Raw genomic sequence first — 14,008 nt, 5'->3', positions numbered from 1 at the left:
ATGTCATCTGCAAACAGCAACTGATACACCTCCCAATCCCAGCGAATCATAGACCCACCTCTTAAACTAGAATGATTGCATTTATCTCATTCAACACCCATCGCTGAAAATGTTAAACAGCCATGGGCACATCACACCATGTAGACTCACCTTTACTAGGAGCCACTCAATTTCTTCCCATCCTACTAAAACACATGCCTCACTTTCTTCGTAAAAACTCTTCACTGCATTTAGCAACTTCCCTCCTACACCATATATTCATAGCATTTTTTTTAATGACTTTCTGTCAGCCCTGACATATACTGTTTCCAGATCCATAACTGCAACATATAAATCCTTATCTTTCTTCACGTCTTTCTTGAACAAGTTCTTTAGAGCAAACACTTTGACCATACATTCTCTACCACTCCTAATGGACCAGGCTAAGTTGTTCCATAAAGAACTGAAATTACAACATGAGTGTGACTATAGTGAAGGATGGATTCAAAGATTCAAGAAGCGTCATGGAATTTCCAAGAATAATGTGTGTGGAGAAAAGCGGTCTGCAAACCACGAAGGAGCTGCAAAACTCATAGCTGACGAGCATCTCAGTCCTGAGCATGTGCATAATGTATTTCATTTATCTATTTAATTTACATTTAATATATGTTTACTTTAAATTTCTAGCAGTCCATGGTATACTTTAGACACATGGGAGATGTATAATTAGTGGGTTAGAGGTGTGTTGATGGATTATTATTAAGTGACCGTGGTTGGTCCGGCAAAAGGCAAAATGGTTAATTCGGCAAGGCTCTGGAACCAAGAGTGCCGGAAAATCGGTGGTGTACCTGTACTCTGAAGGACTGTTGAATGTGTTTGATGGTAGGGTGGCAAATGTAAGGTATTTGGGTTGGGGTGGTGTGCAAGGGATAGTGGCTTGGTGAAGAAAGAAGAAGTAATGAAGGTCTTGCATAGGATGAAATGCAGCAAGGTGGAAGGAGTGGACAGTAATGCAGTTGAATTTCTGAAGAAGAGGGGTGACTGTGTTGTTGACTGGTTAGTTAGGAATTTCAATGTTTGTATGGGTCATAATGAGGTGCTTGAGGATTAGCAAATGCATATATAGTGCCACTGAATAAAGGCATGGGGGACAAATGTAAGTGTGACTGAGAGGGTGAAGGTTTGTATGGGGAATCACATTGGGAAGAAACAGTGTGGTTTCAGAAGTGGTAAAGAATGTGTGGATGAGGTTTCTGCTTTCAGTATTGAGTGAGAAATACTTTGAGAAACAGAAGAATTTGACAAGGACTTTAAGGATATGAAGAAAGAATATGATAAGGCTGATAGAGATGACTTGTGGAAGCCCTTGAGAACATATGGTATGGGAAAAGAGCTGCTAAAAGCTGTGTTAAGTTTCTATCAAGGGAGTAAGGCATGTGTACAAGTAGGAAGAGAGGAAGAGAATGAGCGGCATGGGAATGTGATGTCAACATGGCTGTTCGTTTATGAATGGGGTGGTGAGGGAGGTAAATGCAAGGGTCTTAGAAAGTGGGGTGAGTATGCAGACTAAAGTATAGGGGATGTGGGCCTGGGAAGTGAGTCTGTTGTTTGCTGATGACAGCACTATTGGCAGATTTGATTTAGAGCCTGCAGAAGCTGGAGAATGAGTTTGGGAGAGTGCATGAAGAGGAGGTTGAGAGCAAAAGTGAATACAAGGAAGGATATTAGGTTTAGCAGGGTAGAAGGTCGGATTAGTTGGAGCATGAGTTTGAATGAAAAAAATTGGAGGAAGTGAAATGTTTTGGATACCTGGGAGTAGACATGGCAGCAAGTGGAAACATGGAAGTTAAAGTGAGTCACATAGTGGATGAGGGGGAAAAGTTTCTGGAGACACTGAAGAATGTGTGAAAAGAGAGGTCATTATCTAAGAGGGCAAAATGGGTATGTTTGAAGAACTAGTGGTTCCATTAACGTTGTATTGGTGTTAGGCACTTGTTATATATGAGGATGCATGGAGAAGGGTGGAAGTGTTTGAAATGAAGTGTTTAAGGACAATATGTAGTGTGAGCTGTTTTCATCATTTAAGTAATAAAAGGGTAAGAGAGAGGTGTGATAATAAAATGAGTGGAGCTGAGAAAGTTGAGGAGGGTGTGCTGATGGTTTGGACATATGGTAAAGATGAGTGAGGAGAGGTTGACTAAGAAGGTATATGTGCAAGAAGTGGAGGGGACAAAGATAAGGGGAAGACTTGGAGATGGAAGGATGGAATGAAAAAGATTTTGAGTGAAAGGCATGCATGGGATAGAGTGAATTAGAAATGATGTGGCATAAAGGGGCTGGTATGCTGTTAATGGACTGAACCAAAGCACATGAAGTGGCTGCAGTAAACCATGGAAAGATCTGTAGGCTCTGGCTGTGCAGAGGGGGGTCTGGTTTTGGTGCATTGCACATGACAGACAGAGAATGGATGTGAGTGAAAGTGGCCTTTTTTCATCTGTTCCTTGAGCTACCTTGCTAATACAGGAAATGGTGACCAACTATAAAAAAAACTTTACTTACTACTTATGTTTCTAATGACATCTTTAAAACTGGAAAAATCTCCAAAAGCTGTGTTTTCCAGATGAATATCAATTACATGGATTACCATCTCTAGTTGTGGAAATATTACATAGTTGCAATGTAACAAAAGGATGATAGATTGACAGTTATGACATTAACAGCATGTTAAATGGCAGGTTTTGGGTTATTTTTCAATGTGGTATTATGGTATGCTGCCACCAATATTCAAACATAAAGCTATGTACACAGGGTACTATTAGATTAACCAAAGTTTATGTAACTTTATATATTTCTTGGCTTTAATTCCTCTCCCATTTATTGTACATGGATCAGACACAGTATATACCCATTCTCATTTCATTCAAATATAATCAATTTGTTATCACTGTGCTTATGTAACACCTTTTTCTCTTAGTGACTGACATAGCATGGGCAAATAACATGCCTCAATCAAGGCCATCTTGAGTAAAAGAAAGAACTTGAAGAAAGTAAAATAAACAAGGCTCTCCAAGAAGTTCAGCAAAGGAGGAAAGAAAAATATAAGATATGAAAGTGGAATGTCAAGAAGCTGATACAGGAAAGCAAAGAAAGAGTAGATTAAGATTATGGAAGAAAGTTTAGGGAAAATATGAAATTGTGCTAGAAGGAAGTGGAAAAGGAAAGAGGTGGGTGTAACAGCGGAAACAAGGTGAGAAGTAAGATGAAAAGTGTATTTTGAAGAACTGATCAATGTGGGAGAAGGTGAGGCAGCAGTTGTTACATACATGGGTATGGAGGATGGAAGGATGAGGATACAAGTGCAAAGACCTATAGCAATAAGGGAGGTAAAAATAAAAATGAGGCTGAAGGTAGGAAAAGTGCTTGCTTGGAGTGGATGGGATTTCCGCTGAAATGCATAAGTATGTAGGAGAAAGTGTGATGGGGTACATACATTTGATATGTAATTTACCATGGAAACAGCTATTTGTTCCTTTATTCAAAGGAAAAGGTACTAAGGATGTATGTAGCAAACATAAGGGAATAAATATATTAAATATTCCTGGGGATAGGGAAGAAAGAAAACTTCCCATGTATTCACTGTGTCGTAGAAGGTGACTAAAAGGGGTGGGAGCAGGGGCTGGAAATCCTCCCTTCCTGTTTTACTTTTCCAAAAGAAAAAACAGAGATGCAGGCCAAGTGAGGATTTTTCCCTCTGAGGCTCAGCCATCTGTTCTTGATGCTACCTCACCAATGTGGGAAATGGCAAATATTCATGAAAAGAAAAGTCTGTTAAAGTATACCAAGAAAAGTGTATGCAAGAATGTTGATTGAGTTGCGAAAGTGACGGAACAAAGAGTGAGTGATGTACAGATAAGATTTTTGTAGTGAAGATAACTATGGAAAAGCATTTAGTGAAAGGTAAGAAGTAGTATGCAGCTATTATAAATCTGGAGAAAGTGTTAAGACAGTCAAATGGAATGCTTTGTTGTATGTGTTACAGATATAAGGGGTAGGGGGCAACTGGTGAATGGTGTAAAAGCCTTTCATAAAGGAACAAATGCAAATGTAAGAGATGTAAGAGTGGGTAAAGAGTTGAGTGAAAGTTTCAATATACATGTGAATGCGAGGCAGAGCAATGTGATGTCACTGTGGCTTTTTAATATCATTTGATATTCATTATACTTAACTGCCGTCTCCCACATTAGCAAAGTAGTGCAAGGAAAACAGACAAGGAATGGCCCAACCCATGTACATACACATGTATATACATAAACGCCCATGCATGCACAAATACATACATATACATTTCACCATATACATACATATACATACAGAGACATATACATATATACACATGTACATATTCATACTTGCTGCCTTCATCCATTCCTGTTGCCATCCCACCACACACAAAATAGAATCCCACACCCAGTGAGGTAGCGCCAAGAACAGACAAAAAAAAGGCCACAATCGTTCACATTCAGTCTCTAGCTGCCATGTGTAATGCACTGAAACCACAGGTCCCTTTCCACATCCAGGCCCCACAGTGTTTGAAATGAAGTGTTTGAGGACAATATGTAGTGTGAGCTGTTTTCATCATTTAAGTAATATAAGGGTAAGAGAGAGGTGTGATAATAAAAAGAGTGGAGCTGAGAAAGTTGAGGAGGGTGTGCTGATGGTTTGGACATATGGTAAAGATGAGTGAGGAGAGGTTGACTAAGAAGGTATTTGTGCAAGAAGTGGAGGAGACAAAGATAAGGGGAAGACTTGGAGATGGAAGGATGGAACAAAAAAGATTTTGAGTGAAAGGCATACATGGGATAGAAAGAACTGGAAATAATGTGGCATAAAGGGGCTGGTATGCTGTTAATGGACTGAACTAAAGCACATGAAGTAGCTGCAGTAAACCATGGAAAGGTCTGTAGGCTCTGGCTGTGCATAGGGGGGTTCTGGTTTTGGTGCATTGCACATGACAGACAGAGAATGGATGTGAGTGAAAGTGGCCTTTTTTCATCTGTTCCTTGAGCTGCCTTGCTAATACAGGAAATGGTGACCAACTAAAAAAAACTTTGCTTACTACTTATGTTTCTAATGACATCTTTAAAACCGGAAAATATCTCCAAAAGCTGTGTTTTCCAGATGAATATCAATTACATGGATTGCCATCTCTAGTTGTGGAAATATTACATAGTTGCAATGTAACAAAAGGATGATAGACTGACAGTTATGACATTAACAGCATGTTAAATGGCAGGTTTTGGGTTATTTTTCAATGTGGTATTATGGTATGCTGCCACCAATATTCAAACATAAAGCTATGTACACAGGGTACTATTAGATTAACCAAAGTTTATGTAACTTTATATATTTCTTGGCTTTAATTCCTCTCCCATTTATTGTACATGGATCAGACACAGTATATACCCATTCTCATTTCATTCAAATATAATCAATTTGTTATCACTGTGCTTATGAAACACCTTTTTCTCTTAGTGACTGACATAGCATGGGCAAAAAACATGCCTCAATCAAGGCCACCGGGTAAAAGAAAGAACTTGAAGAAAGTAAAATAAACAAGGCTCTCCAAGAATTTCAGCAAAGGAGGAAAGAAAAATATAAGATGTGAAAGTGGAATGTCAAGAAGCTGATACAGGAAAGCAAAGAAAGAGTAGATTAAGATTATGGAAGAAAGTTTAGAGAAAATATGAAATTGTGCTAGAAGGAAGTGGAAAAGGAAAGAGGTGGGTGTAACAGCAGAAACAAGGTGAGAAGTACGATGGAAAGTGTATTTTGAAGAACTGATCAATGAAAGTAAAACTATGGAAAGGGGTTACAGAGATGGAGTGTGGTGGTTAAGTATGGTGGCTAGTGGCAAGCCTGTTTGCAGATGATATTGTAGTGCTCACTGAGAGTGAAGAGGAGTTGCAGAGGGTTCTAAGTTTTTTATGTGTGTATGTGTAGGTAGGTGAAGGTAAATGCAAGTAAACATAAAGTAATGGTGTTTGAAATGAAACTGAGTGAAAGTATACAATTTGCAAAACCATACAGAGTGAAAGAAGAAAGTGCTAAACTGTGTTTTGGATATGGGGAGAGAAAGACTAGATGAGGTGAGAGGCTTTAAGTATTTAGGAGATGTCTTAAGTAAATTTGGTGATATGGAAGGAGATATAAGGGTACAAGAGTTACTGGGTCCTTTAAAAAGCGTAAGTATGGAAGTGAAGAAGGGATTAGGGGATAGCATAGCCCTCCCAATCCAGATCCATGCAGCCAAATCTTGGACGTGGAATGAATCAGAGGTCAAGAATCCAAGTTGTGGAAAAGAGCTATTTGAGAGAAGCATGTAGTATGACTAGATGAAATAAGGAGAGAAATGAAGGGCTGTATGAGAGATGTGGCATGGCAGGGAAAGCAAAGGGAATGAAACGCAAAGTTGTAGAATGGATGAAATGTAATACTTTTGGGCAAGTGGAAAGAATGTAAGATTGAAGGTTTACAAGAAGATTGTATGATAGTACAATTAAAGGGGTTGCTATGAGAGGAAGACCACCCGTGACATGGAGAAACAGAATGGAAGAATACTGGAGAGAGTGGAATGGTAGAAGAATACAGAGAATAGCATATGTGAGGGGTAGCTTGTAAGGACTGGGATAAGTGGAGGCTCTTTTGCCATGGCCAACCCTTTAAAATAGTTCCCAGTGGGAATGGGCATCAGAGATATAGACAGACAGATATAATGATCCAAGTGTTTACTACTACTGCAGCATTCAATCATCTCCTTTGTACAATAAATTGATATGACTAGTAAAACTAATATTTCCAAATTTCCAGCTTAACAAAAAAAATGTTCCACTGTAAACAGGCAACATTCACCATTCAAAGACCATAATAAAACATTAAAAAACTTACTTGTAAAGGTAGCACAGTATAAGGTGCTGAGATAATATTCTGCAAATGTTAATAAAAGGAGAAACGACATTGTAATAAGAGAAAAAAATAATCAATAAATGAAAAAAGCTCACTGATTTAAGAGTGACAATAAAAATTGTACAAAACTTACTTTTGGTTGGTTGCTTGACTTAGCCAAGGGTACTTTTGGAGTGGCAATGCTCTTGACAACAGGGGGAGCAGCAACTGTGACTGAAGAAGATTTGCTGGATACCTTACTACTAGCAGGACTGTTAGTACTGCATATCAACTGCAACTCTGATAGTATCTCACCACTAGACTCAACACCACTGAAAGAAAAAGTACAAGAAACTTGAATATTATGGCATAAACTTTTCAATTCAAAATGCTCAAGGAGAACATAGATTAAAAGGTGTGAAATGATGAAAGCTAAATGCAGGCAAATTCCAATTACAAGTTTGCCTATGAGGTGTAAAACATACATCAGAACGATCTCATCACTGCATAACAGGATAGGAATTTAAATGATGGCATGGAAGATGATAGCTGAGAATTGAACTGGGATGTAAAACTTGAGTCACTGTGGTGTGAATTGTATACCAGGAAAACCTAAATATGATGATGGTGGTGATGGAAAAGGGAACAGCAGAGGTAGTGGCATATGTGTTTGTAAAGGTGTTGGTGATGGCAACTGCAGATGGGGTGGCAAGGATGGTGGACAAAGTTGTGGTGCAGGAGTGGTGATAGCTCTGGTGGCAACAACGACAGCAGAAGTATTGGCACATGGATATGAATGTAGAAGGGGTGGTAGATGCGGTGGACCTTCGGTGCTGCGGTTACTGTTCTTCACTGTGATGTATTCATGGGCTGCCCAGGGTTGAGAACATAGTTTCAAATCCTAGTTGTGGCAGTCGGTCCACACAGTCAACCCAGCTGTTCATCCATCATTATGGCTTGGTTTATAAAATGGGTACCTAACTCAGGCTAAGGAACATGCGCACACACACACACACACACACACACACACACACACACACACACACACACACACACACACACACCTATATATATCTTTCATACTATTCGCCATTTCCCAAGTTAGCGAGGTAACGTTAAGAACAGAGGACTGGGCGTTAGAAGGAATATCCTCACCTGGCCCCCTTCCCTGTTCCTTCTTTTGGAAAATTAAAAAACAAAACGAGAGGGGAGGATTTCCAGCCACCCGCTCCCTCCCCTTTTAGTTGCCTTCTATGACAGGCAGGGAATACGTGGGAAGTATTCTTTCTCCCCTATCCCCAAGGATAAAACTGGAGGGACGTCTGATCATTATCTTGTGGAGGCTACGGTGAAGATTTGTAGAGGTTTTCAGAAAAGAAGAGAGAATGTTGGGGTGAAGAGAGTGGTGAGAGTAAGTGAGCTTGGGAAGGGGACTTGTGTGAGGAAGTACCAGGAGAGACTGAGTACAGAATTGAAAAAGGCGAGAACAAAGGAAGTAAGGGGAGGGGGGGAGGAATGGGATGTATTTAGGGAAGCAGTGATGGCTTGCGCAAAAGATGCTTGTGGCATGAGAAGCATGGAAGGTGGGCAGATTAGAAAGGTGAGTGAGTGGTGGGATGAAGAAGTAAGATTATTAGTGAAAGACAAGAGAGAGGCATTTGGACGATTTTTGCAGGGAAATAATGCAAATGACTGGGAGATGTATAAAAGAAAGAGGCAGGAGGTGAAGAGAAAGGTGCAAGAGGTGAAAAAGAGGGCAAATGAGAGTTTGGGTGAGAGAGTATCATCAAATTTTAGGGAGAATAAAAAGATGTTTTAGAAGGAGGTAAATAAAGTGCGTAAGACAAGGGAACAAATGGGAACTTCAGTGAAGAGGGCTAATGGGGAGGTGATAACAAGTAGTGGTGATGTGAGAAGGAGATGGAGAGAGTATCTTGAAGGTCTGTTGAATGTGTTTGATGATAGAGTGGCAGATATAGGGTGTTTTGGTTGAGGTGGTGTGCAAAGTGAGAGGGTTAGGGAGAATGATTTGGTAAACAAAGAAGAGGTAGTAAAAGCTTTGCGGAAGAAGAAAGCCAGCAAGGCGGCAAGTTTGGATGGTATTTCAGTGGAATTTATTAAAAAAGGGGGTGACTGTATTGTTGACTGGTTGGTAAGGTTATTCAATGTATGTATGATTCATGGTCAGGTGCTCGAGGATTGGCGGAATGTTTGCATAGGGGATAAAAGTGAGTGCTCAAATTACAGAGGCATAAGTTTGTTGAGTATTCCTGGGAAATTATATGGGAGGGTATAGATTGAGAGGGTGAAGGCATGTACAGAGCATCAGATTGGGGAAGAGCAGTGTCATTTCAGAAGTGGTACAGGATGTGTGGATCAAGTGTTTGCTTTGAAGAATGTATGTGAGAAATACTTAGAGAAGCAAATGGATTTGTATGTAGCATTTATGGATCTGGAGAAGGCATATGATAGAGTTGATAAAGAAGCTCTGTGGAAGGTGTTAAGAATATATGGTGTGGGAGGTAAGTTGTTAGAAGCAGTGAAAAGTTTTCGTCGAGGATGTATGGCATGTGTACGTGTAGGAAGAGAGGAAAGTGATTGGTTCTCAGTTAATGTAGGTTTGTGGCAGAGGTTTGTGATGTCTCCATGGATGCTTAATTTGTTTATGGATGGGGTTGTTAGGGAGGTGAATGCAAGAGTTTTGGAAAGAGGGGCAAGTATGCAGTCTGTTGTGGAAGGGAGAGCTTGGGAAGTGAGTCAGTTGTTGTTCGCTGATGATACAGCGCTGGTGGCTGATTCATGTGAGAAACTGCAGAAGCTGGTGACTGAGTTTTGGTAAAGTGTGTGAAAGAAGAAAGTTAAGAGTAAATGTGAATAAGAGCAAGGTTATTAGGTACAGTAGGGTTGAGGGTCAAGTCAATTGGGAGGTAAGTTTGAATGGAGAAAAACTAGAGAAAGTAAAGTGTTTTAGATAACTGGGAGTGGATTTGGCAGCGGATGGAACCATGGAAGCGGAAGTGAATCATAGGGTGGGGGAGGGGGCGAAAATCCTGGGAGCCTTGAAGAATGTGTGGAAGTTGAGAACATTATCTCCGAAAGCAAAAATGGCTATGTTTGAAGGAACAGTGGTTCCAACAATGTTGTATGGTTGCGAGGCGTGGGCTATGGATAGAGTTGTGCGCAGGAGGGTGGATGTGCTGGAAATGAGATGTTTGAGGACAATATGTGGTGTGAGGTGGTTTGATCAAGTAAGTAATGTAAGGGTAAGAGAGATGCGTGGAAATAAAAAGAGCATGGTTGAGAGAGCAGAAGAGGGTGTTTTGAAATGGTTTGGTCACATGGAGAGAATGAGTGAGGAAAGATTGACCAAGAGGATATATGTGTCAGAGGTGGAGGGAACGAGGAGAAGTGGGAGACCAAATTGGAGGTGGAAAGATGGAGTGAAAAAGATTTTGAGTGATTGGGGCCTGAACATGCAGGAGGGTGAAAGGCGGGCAAGGAATAGAGTGAATTGGATCGATGTGGTATACCGGGGTCAACGTGCTGTCAATGGATTGAATCAGGGCATGTGAAGCGTCTAGGGTAAACCATGGAAAGTTCTGTGGGGCCTGGATGTGGAAAGGGAGCTGTGGTTTCGGGCATTATTGCACGACAGCTGGAGACTGAGTGTGAGCGAATGGGGCCTTTGTTATCTTTTCCTGGCGCTGCCTCGCGCACATGAGGGGGGAGGGGGATGTTATTCCGTGTGTGGCGGGGTGGCGATGGGATTGAGTAGGGGCAGACAGTGTGAATTGTGTGCATGTGTGTATATGTGTGTGTTTGTGTGTGTATATATGTGTGTGCGTTGGGATGTGTGGGTGTGTATGTTTGCGTGTGTGGACGTGTGTGTCTGTGTGTGCATGTGTGTGGGGGTGGGTTTGGCCATTTCTTTCGTCTGTTTCCTTGCGCTACCTCGCAGGCGTGGGAGACAGTGACAAAGCAAAATAAATAAATAAATAATATATATATATATCATCCCTGGGGATAGGGGAGAAAAAATACTTCCCACGTATTCCCTGCATGTCATAGAAGGCAACTAAAAGGGGAGGGAGCGGGGGGCTGGAAATCTTTCCCTTCCATTTTCAGTTTTCCAAAAGAAGGAACAGAGAAGGGGGCCAAGTAAGGATATTCCCTCTAAGGCTCAGTCCTCTGTTTTTAACGCTACCTTCCTAACGCGAGAAATGGCAAATATGTATGAAAAAAAATATATATATACTTATATATATATGTATTTATTGGATTACAGGTTAATTGGATTACGGGTCAATCAGCCGTGCATGTTGCATTGACCTGCTAATTACTCCTTAGGTAACGTTGTCAAGAGATCCAAGGTCAGCCATGAGGTCATACCTGGGGGAGGTCGCCCACTTATCCTCGTTGTGTTGTCAGAGATGATGGGCTAGGCTTTTAAACAGTATGGGAGCCAGACCTTCCTCAAGCCAATCACAGTCGGGATGAGGGCGTGACAATCAATCTTTTGACCAATCAAGAGTAATTGTGGTCATTCCTCCCTATTGTAGCCAAAATGGCAGGTCAGGGTGGAGCTGGTCACTCCTGGCTGGCTGCCTCTCCTGATAAAAGCCCCTGATGACTGCTTAGTTGCAGTTCCTTCAGCCATCACATGCCCTGCACGTAATGTAGGTGGCACACTGCAACCATTTTGTATTGTAACTTGTCATAGAAGTGCCCAACAAATAAGTGAAACTTGTATCATGTTTCTATGGTCAAATTGTCAAAAAGGAAAGAGATCTGGTATGAAATCTTACCTGGAATGTGGAATGTTGAGTTTTAAAGTAAATACTTGTGCCCGATGAATGTGCTTTTGTTATCTGTACTCTTTATTTCTTGTATCATATGTAGATTTAATACTGGTGTTTACTTTCATCCTATGACCTTAAGAAAGCGTAGTCCAGTGTGCATAACAAATAAACTGACGACTTTGCCATGATTGTAACAATATAATTGGCGACCTTGCCATGATTGTAACAATATAATTGGCGACCTTGCCAGGATCAAAACACGTATTTGAGATGTTTCTTCAATTGTGAATATGGAGTTAAAAGAATAATTAAGTATGTGAATAATTAAGTATGGTAGCCATTTCCTTGTTATCAGTAGTTAGTTTGTCATGTTCGATTTGTAACGGTTCAATTCCTTCTTTTACTGTCTTCCTTTGTCTTAAATATTTGAAGAATTCCTTTGGATTTTCTTAACTTTCAACAAAAATTCTTTTTTCTTCCTCTTGTTTACTCTGTCTTATGACCTGCTTACTCTCTCTTTGGATATTGATTAATTTCTAGCAATTCTCATCAGTTTCCATTGATTTGATTTTTTTGTTTTCTTCTTTTGGTGAATGAGTCCTTCTATTCTCCTATTCATCCATGACGGCTTTGAAATATTGCAAGTTCTCCTCGTAATTTGTGGAATATGTTTACTTTCAATCTCTAGTAGTGTGTTTTTAGAATTATTCCACATTTCCTCTACTGTGTGAACATGAAGAAGTTTGTTCGATTGTTATTGTGAATTTTGTGACTAATATCTTTAAAATATGCTCACATGCAATCTGGGATCAAGAGTCTGTTGTCATTTGTCTCATAATCTAAATTTATCTCTAATACAATCAAACTGTGATCACTGTCTGGCAAACTCTTGCCTACTCTGCAAGAGTTGATTAAATTTGTCACTGATGAGGACAAGGTCAAGGTTTTTACCTCTAGTTGGTTTTTTAATTAACTGTTCAAGAAAAGCATCTTTAATCAGTTCAGTTAGTCTCGTTCCCTCTCATTCACCTGTTAACGTGTTCCAATTTATGTTTGGACTGTTGAAGTCTCCTACTATTATAACCTCTTTACTGTTCACTATAGCTCTGATTTCACTGTATAACATCTTATCATTGTCTTCCTTTTGCTTAGGAGGTCTGTAAATAACGCCATGACGTAATTTACTTTTTAACTTGTTGGTAATGTCAATATATAGTCGTAAGTGTGTGTGTCTATTTTGCTTATCTTCATAGCACTTTGATTGTTATCACCATAGATCAAAACTCCACCACCTACCCCATATAGGTGATCTTTCGTAAATAAATTTTATACAGGTATTGTTAACTCAGCTATCAAGTGTTTATTCTCAGTTTACTTATGTTTCTGACATTGCAATAATGTTTGGTTATTCAGTAACTGCAAAGGATACAAGTTCATCATAGAATATAAGTTCATCATAGGATAGAAGTTCATCACATTTCGTAATGATGCTCCAGGCATTTGTGTATATTAAACTTATTTTCCTTGAAGTTGATTTCTGGAATGAATTTGCCATTTTTTTTTTTTTTACTGTTGGTATGCATGTTTGTATTATGACTTAATGTCTGCGTGTGTAGCAGCAAGAGAGCGACAGTTCTCCATCTGTTTGGGTTTGCCGCCTTACTCTGACCTCCCTGCGCTGGACCCTACCAGAATTGTTCACAAAAGGTATCTGAGAGTTGACCTGTAGCTGTGCTAACCCACTACTTATACTGCCTGAGTTGTCTTCAACTGACCTTTGCTAATTCCTCTGCCTGTGAGGTTACCGGTACTAACTGAGGATCCCTACCGCCAAAATCCTATCCATCCTCTGCTGCTACCTTTATAGTGATCAGACTGGATGTCTTGTTCCTCCGATCTTGTTCACATTCAGATTCCCCACGCACAGACCCACCTCCCACAGATACCCCATCACCTTCCCCCACTCACCTAGTCTCTTCTTTAGCTAGGACTGTGATTTGCTCTCCTGAGTATTTTATCTCTATAGAAAAAAGGCCTAATATTCTCATTCATTACTCTGCCAAAGTGGGCTTTCCTTATTTCATTTAAGTGCAGATCATCCCTAGCATACAGAGATCTATCGTGATGAAAATGGTCCCGCAGGTCTATACTAAACACACTATCCTCATCCCTACAGGGAGCTTCCATTCTTCTGTTTATCCTTAGCATTCTGCTGTGGGTGAAGGAATCGACATCATACCTTGGCAGTAATCTCGATATTATGGGACTAATATATTATGAAGTGCAGT

At 40.2% G+C, this 14,008-nt stretch overlaps 1 protein-coding gene across 8 annotated transcripts in view; it reads right to left on the bottom strand.

Moving 5' to 3' along the window:
* LOC139760418 (uncharacterized) overlaps positions 1-14,008 on the bottom strand; it is an 857,321-nt gene that overhangs the window by 80,461 nt on the left and 762,852 nt on the right. For all 8 annotated transcript variants that reach the window (XM_071683590.1, XM_071683591.1, XM_071683595.1 and 5 more), the window contains one exon: positions 7,076-7,253. In XM_071683590.1, coding sequence (XP_071539691.1) covers positions 7,076-7,253 — 178 coding nt within the window. The remainder of the gene's footprint in view (positions 1-7,075; positions 7,254-14,008) is intronic.

The sequence above is a fragment of the Panulirus ornatus genome, chromosome 36 (assembly GCF_036320965.1).
Source record: "Panulirus ornatus isolate Po-2019 chromosome 36, ASM3632096v1, whole genome shotgun sequence".
In the NCBI taxonomy this organism is placed as follows: Eukaryota; Metazoa; Arthropoda; class Malacostraca; order Decapoda; family Palinuridae; genus Panulirus; species Panulirus ornatus.
The sequence above is the reverse complement of the archived record's forward strand: the minus strand, read 5'-3'. Positions and strand labels throughout refer to the sequence as shown.